Here is an 18,493-nt window from a genome sequence, read left to right as displayed (position 1 = left end):
TTTCTTTTAGTCGCATTTCTACTCATTTCAATTGACAACTGCTAGTTCCGGTTCCACTAACGTCACGAAGTTGAATCAGTGTATCACTTTACGGCGGCTTCTAGAATGTTTCCATAACTTTCTCCGGTCATTATGTATTTATTGTTACAATGCAGAAATAGGTGGAACATCTCTTTTAAGATCACCAAAATTCGACAGTGTTCATTTAATGGCTAGTTAACTATATTCAGATCATATGTTGAACTGAGGAAGGGGGAAGGGGGCGAATGCGTGCACTTTGGATCATAAGGTCTGTCTTAGAGTCAGCTGGCTTGGTTTCGATTACCAGGTTGTACGTGACACTAAGTAGGGTCGTCTGTCCGTCCTTGTGGGTTTTATCCGGATCCTCCATCTGCTAAAGACCCATACGCGCAAAGCTATTATTCTACTTTCTCTAGATTTTTAATTGTCAAGGAATCCGGTACGCCAATTGGCAGTTCCCCTAGTGTTCGATTTGTCGACCGAATTGTATCAGACAAAAGACATTCTCTCACGAATAACTGCTTAAATAAATGATAATTTTGTTACACCCATTTGCTCAGATTGTAGATGGGATATCGATAAGCCAATATCGAGACGTAGAAAGATAATTAGTAAATTGTGAAGTTTGATCGTGACGTGCCGATACCTAATACCTGTAGAATCAGATGTTAAACCAACCTCTAAGGAGATTCAGAGGCGACCATTCCTTATCGATTTCTTGACAAATTCCAAACGTTTCAGTGAGTTTAAACCGGGCAAAACTATATTTTAGTGTGCCTTAAGACTCATCGAACTCTTCTTTAACCTCGGTGTAAAGGCTGTAATCAGGTGGCCAATTCCGTCAACAGTTCCTGCAAATTACTTGCAGATTTGACTCAATTATCTGAACATCTTCTTAATGTGATGAAGTTACATTTCCCCCGACCGTATAATCCACGACTGTGTTGACTTCATTTAAAAGGCAGATGACTTGCTGTGTCTATATATTGGTTAACTATTGTGCTAATTTACAAGTTGATGTCATGTGTTATTAACATACCAGCTGTTTGCTCTGACTTTAATGTGAACTAAGACCGACTGCTACATAAAAGTCGTATAAATGTTCAACGATTTCTGATCAAATGTTACAAGTGTATAGTAAAACCCCGAATGGAATGTAAGTCATATAGAACAAGAAATAAAAACATATATATTCCGCTATACGTGCTAGAAGAGCAATGGTATAATTAGCCTAATTTCTTCTGAGAAATCAAAAGCACCATATTCCCAGGATAGATTAAAGAACGCAATATAAATTGGCACCGGTTTCAGACTTCTCGCGTATCTCTAATTTGTAAACCATCGATATTGGAGAATTTTTGTTTTTCTACTTTAGTGCTTATTTAGATTTTGATTTAGAGCGTGCAGGGACGTAGAAGAAATGTAATATGCCACTACAATGATGTTTATACGTTGTCTGAAATTGTTTTAAAATTATATTCCTTAATTACTTTACCCTACGTTGAAGAATACTGGTAAACACGAAGAAAGTATTGTTAATGGTCGACAGGACTTGAATATTAATAAGAATTGGATAAAAACGTAATGAATGAAATGGGATTTGACGTCCAACGTTTCTGCACCAACAGAGCTACTGAAGACAGGCATATATATACGCTATGCAGTGTACTGTAAGGGCATCAAATATCAAATATTAAAATTACGAGAACGCCAGCAAGTCGCGGATTGAATTCGTTTTTCGTATCACCCGAAGGACTAGATTCATTTTTCTTTGTCAGGTCCTCGATTTGCACCACTGACAAGGGGGATACCCGAATTTAAAATCTCGAGGAAGAAGAACGATAGCCTATTGTCTTAGTTATTTCAGAGAGAAATCCCCGGAGTTTTTTCATGAAGAGAGAGGGAGAGAGAGAGAGAGAAAGAGAGAGAGAGAGAGAGAGAATTTGGACAGATGTTATGATCTAACGCCCACGTTAAACCACCCCACCCCCTTACTTGTAAAGACTCATATTGATTAATGCTTTAATAACACAATAATGTTTCTTGACCAACGTGGTTACCCAAGAGGAAACTGCGAATTAGCTATATGAGACACATGGGTCGAAAAATCAAAAAGCAATTTAAATTCTGTTTTCACATTGTTGCCTTCGCGTTAACTAAGTGCGTAGGCGAAGCCAAGAAGTCGCGAAAAATAGTCGTAATTTCGCTCCGTCGTTGCTTTGCTTTGAGTTAATAGCGTGAAGGCACTCCAAAGTACCACACGCTTTCTCTTTGTATTTATATTTATATTAAGTTATAACACTCGGATGGCCCGTTCGCAATACAAAACACCAAAACAATGTCTACTAGATAAAGGAGTTAAATCCCTATTATTTGGCACCTAGAAATGAACACAAATGGGTCGCAACGTATATAATAATGTAATGTGAATGTATATAAACTGATTTGCATTCAATCGTTTCTCTTTTTACTGTAATTTCTAATCAGTTATATTTGGTGAAATATGCGAATAGTCCAAATTAAATGGCAGTATTTGGCGTCTGGTTAATCGAGTCGCTTCATTACAACTGGCACTCGAAAGCATTCTGGCACACGATTCGTGTGCCAATTTAAAAAAAAAACAAATTTGTCTTAAATATTGGATATCAGACAGCCATCCTTTCACGGTAAGATAACAACATCAATGTTGATTTAAATTGACCAATGAATAGTTTTTGCAATGTCGAAAACTTTGGATGATGTTGAGTTACCGACTTGCCTCCTTTAAATGATGTATTCGTTCTCAAACATTAGAGCTAAATAATTACAGTAGAATAGTTCTATAAATCTAATTTAACCAGTCCATTTATTATGTATACTCTTACTATACGTATAGGTTGAATTACTTGAATTCAGTTCAGATGTGTTGTGTTGAATTGCGATGTGTTGAAATTTGATTGACTGAAACTATATCATTACATGACAGCACCATTGGTGTCACACCACTACTAATTTGGCCATTATACCAAGAACCCGAGCCACTTCTTAACTTCGCGTTGTTCATTTCTTGCATTCGCTTCGCTATGGGTCCATAACCGGAAGCCCAAAACAAAGAAGCAGCGAAGACAAGAAGACGCGACGGGGAAGATTAGGACCATTTGTTGGGGCTTTTTAGTCTCTCTTCGCACTTAGTTAACACCATGGCACTTAGTCAATGGGTCTTATACGGACACACCAACGTATACAAGGCACAGGACTGAATTAACCATTAAACAAACTGAACACATGTTTAGGGCATCATTTTTCACTGTTTTTGTCTTTTACTACCATTACCTGCTTTGTCTCAATTACTAGTGACGTATATAAGCCTTTATATTGTTTTATATATATGTATATTTGGTGCCCCCATATATATCGGGGCACCAAATATTTTAAAGTGTCTAGGTTCTCTAGGAGTCTTAATCCAGCCCTGATAAGGGACGTAGGTTTTTCGACTTATCTAAGCGACTAGATACTGACGGGCGGAAACCACCGTGGAAAATTCTGTGGGAACTTTCTCGAAACCCGGATGTCCTGGTGAGTAAGCCACCAATGAAAGGATTCCATAACAAAACCGAGCAAAGTATTTCTAGAACATTTAGGAGCAATAAAAGTAAGATAAGACTCCATCAGTTGACACTCATTTACTCTATAAGGAATCTATCTTTAACACCTTGGGGGGTTGGATGGCTGAATGGTTAGCGTGCGCGCGCTGTATCATAAAGTCTGTCATTGAGTCGACTGGCGTGGTTTCGAATCCCCGGTTGTACGTGGCAAGGAGTAGGGTCGCCTGTCCAACCTCGTGGGTTTTCTCCGGGTCCTCCGGTTTCCTCCCACTGCTAAAGACCCCTACGCGCACGCGAATTATGTAAATAAAATGAAACCATATGTTAGTCCCGAAATGACCTAGTTTGTGTCGAGTGGACGTTAAACCCCATTTCTCTCTCTCTCTCTCTTTAACACCTTAACGAGGGACCAAACAGAAAAGAAAATCTATTTCAGACATAAAGTAAGCAATGACTGTTCTTATTTTAGATGTAAATGAAACTTTGATCAATGGTTTTTGTAATTTCCCCAATTCTCTACAAGCAAGTAGAAAGAACGCTATTAACTTTGTCTAATTAAAAATAGATCTTACTTTCGCTTCCTTTTTTGTTTTTATCAGCGTTAAGATATTTGCATTCAGTTGACCTGATATGACCTTTGAGACGCCCAGAATTGCGCAACTATTATTACCTTTAATCAGTAGCAGTATCTACTGTTAGAATTAGATCGCCATGTCGGTTGATTGGTGTGCATGATACTGGCTCGCTATAAATTATGACCTACCGGATTTCATCTAAATTCTTCGGGATTTTTCAGTCTGGTTTAAGCTTGCGTGGCGTGCACGTAAAATAACCTATATATGGCAGTTGGAATTTGGATAAGAGTAGTGGGACACACCGGTGTCCCTGCAAATTTTCAAAATGTATGAATTTTGATCATCTTTAATAGCACGGCTGATGCGAAAAGTAGGATATTAAACACATAGAGAGGAATGGGGTTTTACGTTCACAAACTAGGTCATTTCGAGACTAACATACGGGTCAGTTTTATTTCAAGGATTCACTTGCGCGTAGATGTAGATGTCTTTAGCAGCGTGAAGAAACCGGAGGACCCGGAGAAAACTCACAAGGTTGGGCAGGCAACAATACCCCTGGGTAGCTCAATCCATTTTTGTACATATTTTAGTGATAAGGTGACACCCCCCCCCCCTGTATCAATATAAGAGAAATTCCAATTAGGATTTAGATTTCCGGTTAGGGATTGGAGGTTAATGATACTCCTACCTTAGACCTAATACAATGACATTCATCCAGTGTCAATTAAATTTCATTTGGAGTGTCCCCAGCCCACTGCTGTAGCGGCGTAGGGGTATGTCGACGAGGGACACACTCAGGTCACTGCGGAAGCTGATCATGCCTAATGAAACTACCACCGCAAGCCAGAGTATGACCGCCAGCTAGAGGTCGAAGTGCCACACTCTAGACCATTAGGCCACCACAAGCCCCCTGCTAAAAACTAATCGCACTCAATGTACGTACGGAATATGTCCGTTTTTAATTCATAAAGGCCCAATGCAAGCTCAACCAGACCCCGATCTCCACGGATGACTTCCAGAATAGATTTCACAACCGGATTCAAATTTCCACAATATACAGAATCAATTAATTTGTCTTAGTTTTATTTATTTATCTAAATGAACTTAGGAAAATTGTGAAATAAATTCGCTGTGTGCTTCAATGGGTTTGACCATCTTGGCTCAATTTTCGAGGTTGGTGATCGAAATCGGACATGACCACGACGCTGCGTCCACAGTGAGCTAAGAGTGGCCCCTTTCGTCATGCCTGTTACGCTGCTTCCGTAGTGAGCACTGGTCGGCCAGAGAGTCGAAATGAAATTTAGTTGATGCTTGATGAATGCCATCGTTTTACTCGATTACTCTTAATCCCCAAATCTCCAATGGGATTTCCACATATTTTGACCCAGGGGAACCAGTTAATTACCAAGATGAGAAAATGTGTCAAAATTGAATCAGCTGGCTCCAAAACGTATATTTTGACACCAAATGTGGTCATTTTGTAAAATTCTAATCTTCCCACCAAAACCGAACATGATCGGTATTTCTATCGCAGCAACTTCCCGGAATGGTGTGAAACTGAGTTAAAATGTCTGGACTAATACCGCTGTTCATAATAAATGGAATATGGCCCTACTTCTCACAATATAATACTTCGTTCATTTTGAAACTAACGGTAATGTGTCTCTCTACGTGTACAATGTCAGGTATAGGCGAATTTTGCTCGGACAGCGGCATTTCCGACTACTCTTCTTCAATTACCAACTGTCTAGTCTGCTTTTATATAAACAACGTGTTCACGAGTCGATATCGATTTATCGTCCCATCTGAAACACTAGGCACTCTTTCTTTGAAAATTCCAAAAGTTTTCTGACTGCTCAACTACCACGAACACTGCTATTCCTTAGAGATTTATCTACATGTGCCGTCAATAATTTATCGTTTACATTAACGCTAGAACTATATGCCGTCGAGACATTGTTATTGAGCTGATCTTTAATACATGGCAATAATTCAGCAGCTGAGATGTTACATCAAGCTAAATTTATTTGTTCTTATCAATTGTTACTTGCCAAGTATATGTCTGTTTCATGTACATTACCGTTATTAGTAGGGATATTAAATGAAATGGTGTTTAACATAACACTTTTATGCACCGACTGGACTAATGTTGACTGGCATACGTCACACAGTGTGCTATGGCGGCAATTTTGCCATGACAGCGGCGCTATGGTTTACTCTTATTTCGAATTCCATCCTCAACGGATCTTTTACGTGCATACCAACATGTACACGGGACCTCTGTTTTTGTACCTTCCAAAAGACTAGACACAGACTAAGGACGAAAAACCGAGGTCTCTTATACACCAGTGGTGCAGGATGGATGGAGGGCATGACAAAAGGGACAACATATAGTCGTCGTTCGAATGGAACGAAAAACCGAGGTTCCATAAAAGAAACCTCGGCAGTTAGAATTCGATATAAGAGTAGGCCATAGTGCCGCTACCCGGGCAAAATTTCCCGCATAGCACACTGTATGTCGTGTGCTCATCTTCATAAGGCCAGTCGGTGTAGAAAAACAGGATGTTAAAACCAACTCATTCAATTTACACGTTCCAGGATTTCCCCTGAAATAACTGCAGACATCATTAATAGTCGAATTTCACGAATCCTGACTCAAAAGGATGGTTATCATTACTAACCCCATAAGTTACTACATCTAAGTTAAATAAAACAGTGTGGGCGAAGTGACCAGAGACGAACGTTTCAATAAATTAGACATTTTACGCTTAAGAAGTTTAAATTCAGATGTAGCGGAAATTGTCACGGCTGGGGTTTGGGCGCAATTTCAACATAACCGAGATGAAACCACATACCAATAAATGTGATGTGAACACGTGATACTACTAATACATAATTGCAAGAACTTAGATATTCTAATGATCCATGTCAAAAGAAAATCTTAGAAACAAAATGAGAACAGGTGTTCGATCCTCTTTTTTATTTAATCTAACGTGGAAAATTGTCTCCCTTAAAGGGCCAATCTCGATAATAAAATAGATAATAAAACTGTTCAATTTCATGTTAAAAGCCCTTAAAATCCTCTACCTTAGGGCCGAGCAACTAACTTCATATACGTGATACGTTTTCAAACTTAAACCCGTCAGTATCCATCAGGAAATGGAGACTGGTGTCCCAAGCTGTATTATACGGTGTCTCGATAAAACCATATGTATAGGTGAAATTTACCTTTCGTTATCAAGTACAGCACGTGTGTCATTTATTGTATAGACCTCCAAAGGAACGGGAATTGATTATCAGATCACCCAACGAAAAAATTGACCCGAAATCTTAAAAGGGTTACGTGTCCGGATAAGCGGGTTTGATGTTCACGTCCAAACGACGCAATATTTTGAGCTGAAGTTTTTACACAAGGTAAATACACCACCTCTCTGTATTAAGGCGCTTAAATTTCATACGTACACAGACTTTTATTTCTAAGACTCTGCTCAAATCGGGATGGTCCCTTTAAGCCAACATGAAAACATGTTTCAGACTTCGTCTGATTTAATTTAATGTGGAAAATTATATAGGCGGCTCTATCTCATTGAAGATCGTCGATTTCGCGATCTATTATTTGTGAAATTGTCAACTGACAAATATCTAGACACATATTTGTAGGTAATATTTACTTATATACATTTAATAATAGCATATCTTATCCTATTACAAAAAAGCCCAACCATAGTTCAATTCAGATTGACATCATGACAAATGGATTTCAAATGGGTTTATTGATTGTGCCTTTTCGATTTTCTTCCGAATTTCAAATTCAATCCTGTCTCTAATGGCCGATCTGTGTACATGAATAACTCAGAAATGAACTTTTTACATTTATAAAGACGATAAACTTAAGGAGAAAAAAATTGTAACAGACGCAGTTAAGAGGATCGTTTTAAAGTTTCTGTCAATACTGTAAATAATTAAAGAGGAAATAATATACATGATAACAACAATCCTGCGAAACTAGATGTCTTTTTTATCTACTACTCTCAAAAAGATTAACTTTTTTTTAAGACATGAAATTAAATGGAGTTTAACGTCCTGCAGGCTAAGGAAGATCCGCATACTTCATGCTGGGCAATGGCGTTATCGTCTACTCTTTCGTGAAATTCCAACCGCGTCAGCTTCCTTTACATCCAACGTGACGGGACCTTGGATTTTCGCACCACTCGACATTCTAGTCGCTGTATCTTGCCAGGCCCTCCGTCCTGCACCACTGACCAGGAAATCCCGAGAAACATAGCCACACATTCATCGAGAGAGAATGCGCAACTAACAGCAAGGACTGCACGACTGGAACTCGGGCTTTTCGTCCCATCCGAACGACTACACCACTTACCTGCGAAACCCAGCTTTGGAACTCCCGAGTTACCATCTCGGCCAATATCGGGATCGATCCCGCTAAATCCTGGTCGTTTAGCCAGCGCCATACGGACTCATACAACTTACAAGATACAATAATTAATGACCTGACTGAATAGTTGATATTTTATGTCACTGTAGTGATATCACAGACACAAAGTAAAGAATATCCATTCGTATATAGCTCTTGGTGGTTTAACGTCTGCTTCCGGTAATATCGCATACACAAAAAACATGAACATTAATGACAGCAGGTTTAACGTCTGCTTCGACAGTAAAGATATCGCAGTAGAAACGTGATCCTGTATATTATATGATTTTCCAATCTTTCCATTTGCAATCTACGACCATAGATTGATTAAATGGGAATTTCTTGTCTTTATTTATAAAGACTTTATTTATTAAACATGTGTTATGGAAGAGCTAAATCTGCCTATTGCAGGCCTTTCTTTAGACCTTAAATGTTATAAAAACTATATTAATTAAACATTTATCAAAATGACTAAACCATAGTGAAGTCTCGATGCCATTTAATAATTTAATTTAAAAATGGTGAAGTGAGGCTAAGGCTTGAACAACCAGTACGGTGGTTACAATCAATGCACACATCTTGTCAAACCTTCAAAGGCTAATATCGTCTCTCAGAATAAAGTAATTTGAATGATATTTTCAATATATTCATTTTACATTATCTAATTTTGAACCAGTATAGCAAGAACGATCAGCTTTTCATCTAAATCTTGCATAATGTATCTTTAAAACATAATGGGCGTTTCTAACCGAATTGCTTCAATTGGTGGTGTATCTCAGGGAGCATTTACTCTTACATCTCTACTATTGGTGTAAGTGTTTCCTTTAACATGATGAATTTATTCTAATCTGATGTTGGTGGAATAGTGTTTAGGTGCCGGATGCGTTTAACCTACATATTAATGGACACTTGAAGCGATATTTATAAGCATCTTCATCCTTGTTTTCGTATCCTACATACTGTAATTCAGCTATAAAAGTGTAAACATTGCAACATGCACAGCGGCCTTTCCTGTGGAAGAAAACCGTAGTACCCGGAGTAAACCTACGAGGTTGAGAAGACACCCCTTTGTTTAAACCATCTAATTTATGGAGAAAGGAGTTATTGGGGAAGGTAGTTCTAACATAAAGCATTCTAGATATATCTGTACTGTATAACAGAGATAATGTAAGTAAGTAAGTCACTGATGACCAATTACATATCTCTAGAGACAATAAACAACTCATTCATCCCATTGTTTAGTCGTCAGCTGGAGTCTATCTCGTCTACCAAACACCGCTATCTGCCACGTTATTGACATTTGTTTCTCGGCCCAAGGGATGTCTATTGTAAGGATAGGGATGTTGATTACACGTCAAGACGTGTTTATTACATTACTAACGTCACCTTATTTTGTCATCTTTTCCGCTGTTACTAAATGACCGATATGTCCATTTCTTTTGTACACGTTTAATTTCGGATATTGATATCACTAATCATGATTTAGGTGTGGTCTGTGGGCGTATTATATATGAAATACCTTATGATCTCAAGCGCGCGTTGGGTCAGCAAGTCTGCCATTAAGTCAAGTGGCGTGGTTCGATTCTCCGCTTGTCTAACCTCGTAGGTTTTCTCCGGGTTCTCCGGTTTCTTCCCACTCCTAAATACCTCTACGTCAAAGAATTGCCGGAAGACCTTGCGAAGGTTCATTTCCGTGGTGAATTCGTGAGGACGTGAGGCCCTCGTGAGGACGTTTTGTAAAATCGTGTCATCTTCGTCTTTACTTCTATGATCATCGGTATCACTGAGCATGTTTCTCCTTACGAAGGTAATATGAAGTAAATACGATTTTCTTAGGAAGGCAACACGACTACCGGAGGCCTCCACAGTGCCGTCATGTAGCCATCGTATTTAGAGTACGATGACATCGAGATTGGACCACATTTGTCATAATGGTAACGTGGACATATAGAGTTGAATTAAAGTTTAATTAAATCTGAAATACAGTTGAAATGTACTTTGTTTTCGCAGACATGTGTTTCCTAAGACGCCACAGAAATATATAGATTTGTTCCAGCTTATTTGAGTAAGACACATTGTCTTTACCGGGAAGCGTCCGAAGTGAAATTCATCCAAAGGAGAAAGCTCCGGGTGCTGAAGATAAATGGCGAACGTGCGCAGTGTGGCCCGCTTTGCAAACCATAAATGCTACGATCTTAAATAAGATTGGTAGGTATATTAGGTCTGACTGTCTGCCCTTCACGTAGGGACGTCCGACTAGCAGTAGCCCTCTAGATGATAACTTATGGATCTCCGACGTTGAGTCTTGGGGTAAACCTCAAGTTTTCACAAGGTAAAACATTCTTTTTGTCCCTCCTGGGTCACATCATAATATCCAGGATACCAATCTCACATACGAAATCGTAGGTTAACCCGTGGATCTCGTGTTTGCTTATCCTAGGATAGAGTAAGTTCGAAACGCCGAGAGCCGTGTTAATCCGTGTGGGGTTCGAAACGCTGAGAGCCGTGTTAATCCGTGGGGGGTTTCCTTTCGGCTGTGAGACGAGCACAGTCTACTAGAATATGAGCTGGGATACATCCGTTCCCCAGCTACACCTTATAGGTGGTTTAAAGATACCATGTCCGAGCGTTTCTTTCACCTTCATCTGTTATTAACCGGCAAATTTTCCTGATGGAATGATTTACATTTAACGTAACGTTTAAGCACTCATCGGATCTTAATCAGTATGTGTTGAGCTCCGCAATGGAGTATTCCCATTCAGAGCTGACACGTAGCCCCCAACCATACTTTTAAATTCATTCATGCTGTAAGGGAGTTCGACACTTGGTTCCTCCAGTTTTGACCCTTTCAGGGCGAGCATATCTGCCTCTTCGTCACCCTCTAGATTTACGTGCGAGGGGTCGAACGAAGGTTTTATTGGGAGGCTACGCGACACCTTGCTTCGGCTGCTGACCCAGTTCCGGGCCATCTTTGCACGAAATTAAAAATTCCATATTCGTATGGTCATCTGGTGTCAATTTCGGGGTTGTGTGATGCCGCATTACTAAAAAAAATAAGTAGAAATAAAAACAAACAGCAAATTCCATAAAGACACAAGGAATGGAACCTAGATAAGCCATTATCAGTTTGCGATGATGTTTTATATAGCCAATTGGATTACCGTTATTGAGGCCAATTTTTCCATCGAATACGTCATTAAACACACCACTCATACCCCAGGCATATGCTGTTATAGAATGCCCATGTGAGATACTCAAATAACCTATCATAATAAACACTGCCTAAAGAAACACATCTTGTTTGAAAACAGTCTTGTTATTTACTCGATCATACAACCATCTGCAATTTGATTCATCACAAAAGAACAAAACTATTATGCCGGCGAAAGCATTTATCTTAAAACACTGAAAATGGCACGGGGTTGCCAATCAAATGTCAAAGTGTTAACCATTTGTTTTTGTTGTATTATTGTATTAAAAGGAAGTGAATTGAAATTGTGTTTAACGTCCTACTTTTCTGCACTAACCTAGTTAATGAAGACGGGTATGTGTAATACAGTGCCCATTTGATCGAATTCCAAGAGTCGAGGGTTATTCATGTGCACACCAGTGAATACACGAACGGACCCAGTATTTCTTCCCATCCGAAGGGCTAGACGTTTCCTCGCCAGGCCCTGCGTACTGACAAGGGGGTAAACGGGGTTTGGAAAATCCCGAGGAACCTTCTCGAACAACAACGGGACAGAAACTAGGACCGCCTGGTCACTGAGTCAGCGTCATAATCACTGAACGAGCTATCATGCCGGGGATAAAACTGAAAACGTTTATCGAGAGTAAGAACAATCATACATAAAGATAATAATCTGAAGGATGATTAATTTGAAATCGTCTGGCCACGACATTTTACAAGACATTTAGATTATCTTACATTGCAATGATGTAGCAATTATTTGACTCCAGACTTTTGAATTGATATAATATCATTGTCGCACTGCACAAATTATTAAGCAACTATAGCATATATCCGAAATGTACCCTAATCTCACTATTTCGTGTCCTATCTTAATCATATAAATTATGTTTAATATAGTTCTTCGCAACAGGCGATGCCCACCAGACCTTTCTCCGTATTGTACTGAAATAACCGGAGTGTTCAGAATGTAGTCCCCGAACATCTACATAATAATCCAATTTCCATCCCAGTCTCTCAATTTCCGTGGTTTCCAGATGCCAGTGGAATAGGTCCCTTGAGAGAAGCCAGATCGAGGGAACAAGGCCACATGTAGTTTGTGGTTAAGTATTAACTTCTCTGTTTAGATTCCTGGATTAGGAGTTCAAGCGATTTAAAAGAAGGTCGAATATGGCCAAAACATATAATTGGATCCGGGCACCCTATTTTAACCAAATCGGAATAAGATCAATTTATACCTACCTTAGATTAAAATGAAACTAGAGAGGGGGGGGGGGGGTTGCACGTAGGGGTCTTTAGTAAAAAACCCACGAGGTTGGACAGGCGACCCTACCCCTTACTATATATAATCTGGGGATCTAAACCACAGCAATTGACTCAATGACAGACCTTATGATTTAAAGCGTACGCGTTAAACCATTCGGCCACCCAACCCTCCAAATGAAACTTTATTGAATCATATTATCTCTATTCATTGTAGGCACCAGGATGTCATTCACCTCTAGGACTATCTGTAAACGTTGAACCACTTGTTGATATTGAGCTATCTGCTCCGGATGGGGAAGCTACAGCCGCCCGCCTACACGGTGATTCAGCCTGGAGGGTGGAAAACATAACTGATAACACATATCTTCAGGTAATATTAATAAGCTTCAATTAGTCCTCACTTTAAGAGCAGACACAGACTATAAATCATAAATAATGTCATGTAATGCCTCAAAACAAACCAGTTCGCTTTCTTTTATGTTTTTATTCTGGATTGTTAGGAGGCTTTGCGACATAATTAAATTATACACAATAGAAAATATCCCCGCTATATGTATCTTCCCTAACTTCAGATATACTTTTCTATTCAGTAATTTCTTTATCATTATCTTCTTATTCGGCATTTTGTATATCTGAAAGTTATTCAGCCAATTTTTATTTTTATTTTATGTCGATTTCTGATGTATATTACCCAAACAACTTCTAGAAAGTTGACTGGGGCCAATTTTCCTCAAATTCACACATAATCCGTATATGCCCATTTATTTACGAAATGGTTTCTTCATAACCCAATAACAAAATAGTTGGGGTGTAAGGGGAATGGGTTCTGTAATAATTATTAATAAGTGAAATATTACACAACGTCTCTAGCTCTATATCCCTCTTTTAGGAATGTTTTTAATATTCGCAAATAATCTGTACATGTACATGGTCCTTTATGGATGAAAAAAGTTTTATTATGACCCAATAACATTACATTTTGTAATAATTCTCAAAATATATATTTTAAGCAGCGACCAGTGGCCATCACTACGTCTTTCTCAATTCCAGGTAACTCTAGAGAAACCAATGTTAATAGCTGGTGTCCAGTCTCAGGGTGATCCAAATTTAGACGATTGGATAATTTCCTTTAAATTTGACTTCAGTTTTGACTGTGAGACTTTCACCTCGAATGACAGGGTAAGCGATTAACCTTATAATGTATGAAGGCTTTTTTTTAATGAATTTTTATCACGAAAAGTCCATTATATACGGTACATTTAAATTGTGTTGTAATTCTATCCAATAGCTTTTAGCACTTTAAGAAAAATTGATGACACCGTGGCCCAGTTAAAATACAATATTTTAATATTTAATGGGTCAAAACCAGCTGTATATATTTTAATGTCACTTTTTGGCATTTCGTTCACAATTTGTCAATATTATGTACTATTTTAATTTAGAGGTTGTTGCAATCATTTAATTAAACACGAGCTGAATAATAAAAACAACCCAAAACAACGTCATAAAGAATGAGCTAGTAGATGTATTATTACATTATGTATCCAGGACATTTACAGATGGCGGCATGCATTCAAAAGACGCCAATATAAACTTGAAATTGTCATAACTTCAGTTAGAATTGACCTTTATTTGTGTCCTTCTTTTTTTTGTTTTAAATATTTGTGTGTGTATTAAACCCCATATTTAAAAATACTATCCCGAGTACAAACCGCGTGTGATTTGAGATATATTTGAACTAAAAACATATTCAAACGGATGATGAATCTATCAAAAATGTGCTTCAAATCCCTTTTAAAACTGTGTATTCGTCGGGAGATACCGCAAGCTATAAATAAGCTGTTGTTAGACGCCATGTCAGTCAGCTCAATTCATTGAGGGAGGGTCCATTTTTCAGAATGTATTTTTTTTCGTTACTTACTGTCCATTTATCATACCTATTGAGGCCTAAATAAATTCTTAGTTATTTTCTGTCAACTATTTTTCCGTCGTTTAATTGCAGAGTCTTTTGTACGTTGACACATCTCACTGTTCCCAAAACCGCCTAATCATTTGATCAAGAAATAACAACCGCTCCTAACCATTTGATCAAGAAATAACAACCGCTCCTTCAGACAAGCTAACACACAATAAGCTACCCTGACATTTTTGCCCAGTGCTTGCCCCAAGGGTGTTTTTCGGGTAATCCAGTATTTTTCTAGTAAGATTGGGGGTCTATACTTTCTATACATACCAAATTTGCCATACTTATATCGGAAATAACCACGCGATAAATACTTTCGGGGCAATGTATCTTTAACTTTTACTCCGGCGTGTTGGGGCTTTAAGAATGGACTGTTCCATTAAACCAATCTACGTAAAAATAAAAACGAGTTATAGTTCGTGTGTGGACCATATAGCATGTATTATTTTATGGGATCTCAGACAATCGAGCTAATGAAGATCGACATTATTTTGACGGAAAGTTTGCCGCCGAAAAACGGCGTTTCCGCCACCTCATCATCGTTTGTCAACAGCCAAGGGTTCCTTTGTCTGCACTGCAGACTAGAAACTTATGTGGCCCAATCAGACATCGATCCTGCGACCTCTTGGACAGTGGCCTAGTGCCATAGTCACGGAACCACCGAACCGCCACGTGGACAATATGATGACACACTTATAACACGGGTCATATTTATATACAACTAGCGGTTGACCCGGCGTATAACCGCGAAACCGGAAGTAGTAGACCATCGCCACCAGGTCTATGTTACTCCCCGGTCAATGTGTAAACGGGACCTCGGTTTTTCGTCCTATCAGAACGACTAGACGCGGTCCTTGACAAGGGGAAGTCGTGCGGGACAAGGAATTTTCAAGTAAGGATATGCAAATACTGATAACACCATGAACACCGCCACCAACTACTAACTAATCACCCGATTAGATTTTATTACATACTTCGAGAAGGTATTTGTTGAGTAATAAAACCTTCTAGTAGTTTATCGAGGGCTGGCCGTCCTTACCGCACGGTACAAATATTATCACCACTAGAAGCAACAAATTCCAGAACAAGCCAGAACTCATACCAAAATGGCCGCTTTATACAAATGAGTATTTAGAGGAATACTAACCCGAACCCTAACCCTAACCCTTTTAAGAGAAGTAAAAACTAAATTAGACCCAAGTTCAGTCTTTTAAAAAGGGTTAGGGTTAGGGTTCGGGTTAGTTATCCCCAAAATTCTCATTTATATAAAGCGGCCATTTTGGACTCCGGAAACACCCGAACCTCGATAAACTACTAGAAGGTTTTATTTGTACCGTGCGGTAAGGACGGCCAGCCCTCGATAAACTACTAGAAGGTTTTATTACTCAACAAATACCTTCTCGAAGTATGTAATAAAATCTAATCGGGTGAACTAATATATAAAAAACAGCTAATAAATGGAGTTTGAGGTCTAACTTTTTCTGACTAATGAAAAGCGACATACGCTGTGCAGTTTGCAACGGGGACAATTTTGCTCAGACAGCGGGACTACTCATGTGATCGTTAACTTGTTTCTACATGTTTCCAATCAGCCGCACCTCGCGTTTTCGTCCAACACGAACAACTAGGCACCCTTCTTGTCAATAACCAATGATGAGGGTAAACAGCCAAAATTGAACGAATTAAAGATACATTATGTTAGATTTAGATAAGAGCTAGCCATTCTTGCTATAATAGTTCGAAATAGATAATGTAAAATGAATAATGTGAAAATTTCATTCACACTACTCTATTGCGAGCGAAGATATTAGCCTTTGAAGGTTTGACAAGACGTGTGCAATAATTTCAACCACCGTACTACGTCTCGCTCCTCCATTTTTAGCTTAAATCAAAATATGGCTGAACTGTTCTAATCTATTTAATATCGGAGAAATCCGATGCCATCGAGAGTTGATTATGGAGTGGATAAGTCAATTAATGTCTAATTATTAATTTAGAAAACATTTCAGGCCTAAAGAAAGACCTGCAATAGGCAGATTTAGCTCTTGCATAATGTATGTTTAAGTAGCATATATGAATTTTTGGGAATGCAAATAAACGATTGATCGGTTTCAATTTCTAAGAGTTGTGATTAATTTCCGTTTTAATATGGTTTTATTCTTATGAATTTTACAACTTCAGCCATTGCTTTATTTCAGACGTACTGGGGTAATCTGGATCATGAAACAACATTAACTCATTTCTTCCACAATATGACTGTAGCAAGATGTTTAAGAATACGACCTGTGGCTTTTCAAGGTTCCGCTGCTGCTCTTAGACTAGAAGTTATAGGTTGTGGTAAGTTTCTATCCATTCGCTTATGGCAAGAAACCACAGTGAAAAATGATTGGCGCAATTGCCTTACTGTATCTCTTTCGTATCCATGTTATTCTGGTTATGACCTTTACGTTAAAATTCACGCATCTTTTAAATGCGATTTTCAAAATTAGAGCTGAAGATAAAGATTTTAATTGTATTCGCCCAGGCTTGGATAATGACATTGTATCCGCAACGATTTAAGACAAATGGCTTAAAGGGGCATCATGGGAGATTAGATAATTGCTTCACTCTGAACCGAGATATTAGCGATCGAATTTTAGGCCTAGCCTCGATCATCATTACTGAAGTCGGTGCGATAAAAATAAAGTTTCGATTATCCATTTTGACGTTAAATGATCCATCACAAAATATATTCAAATCCATGAAATATCGCAGGCTAGCGCTAATGTCCAATTAATAATTTAGATAACATTTCAGGACTGAAGAGAAACCACCTGCCAATAGGCAGATTTAGCTCTTGCATTGTGTATGTTTAACCATGTTTTGACATGTTTTCTTCTACAGATATAGACAGATGCCGGAAAGAGTTGAGTATTTATGAGAAAGAGTCTCTGGCTGATGGTGATCAACTGTTAAAGTTCTTCTCCGAGAAAGTGTTGACTTCTTTACAAATCTCCTACATTGGTAATGGTACCATTAGCGCTGATAACAAACTCATGGTGTTCTACAGCAGATCGTGTGCTAACTTTGAAAAACTTACAGGAGCTTCTGTAAACCCTGTGGTAAGTTTTGAGAAATATACCTTGGTACAGTCTACGGAATTATTGTGACGTAGTCTAAGTAGATAGTGTCCCTGAATTATTGTTACACGGTTTATATACACAGTTTCCCTGAATTACTGTTACACGGTTTATATAGTGTCCCGGATTTACTGTTATACAGTTCGTATAGATAGTGTTCCGGAACTACTGGGGCACGGTCTATGTAGATAGTTTCTCGGAATTACCATAACGTGATCTGGGAATTACTGTCATGTGTTCTAATAGTAAGTGTAGGGCGACTGCACCCCACAAGACACATTTTCTGACGAGACACAACACGCAGAAATCACAAACAAACGTACATATCAGATAGTGTTAC

The 18,493-nt window shown here is 38.6% G+C and overlaps 1 protein-coding gene across 1 annotated transcript in view; it reads left to right on the top strand.

Moving 5' to 3' along the window:
- Positions 1–18,493, top strand: part of LOC126811127 (transmembrane protease serine 4) — a 50,157-nt gene that overhangs the window by 10,413 nt on the left and 21,251 nt on the right. The window contains exons 2-5 of the mRNA XM_050536606.2: positions 13,286–13,441; positions 14,122–14,250; positions 17,233–17,371; positions 17,918–18,135. Of these exons, the coding sequence (XP_050392563.1) occupies positions 13,286–13,441; positions 14,122–14,250; positions 17,233–17,371; positions 17,918–18,135 (642 nt within the window). The remainder of the gene's footprint in view (positions 1–13,285; positions 13,442–14,121; positions 14,251–17,232; positions 17,372–17,917; positions 18,136–18,493) is intronic.

This window comes from Patella vulgata, chromosome 2, assembly GCF_932274485.2.
Source record: "Patella vulgata chromosome 2, xgPatVulg1.2, whole genome shotgun sequence".
Taxonomy (NCBI): Eukaryota; Metazoa; Mollusca; class Gastropoda; family Patellidae; genus Patella; species Patella vulgata.
This window is presented reverse-complemented; position numbering and strand designations above follow the sequence as displayed.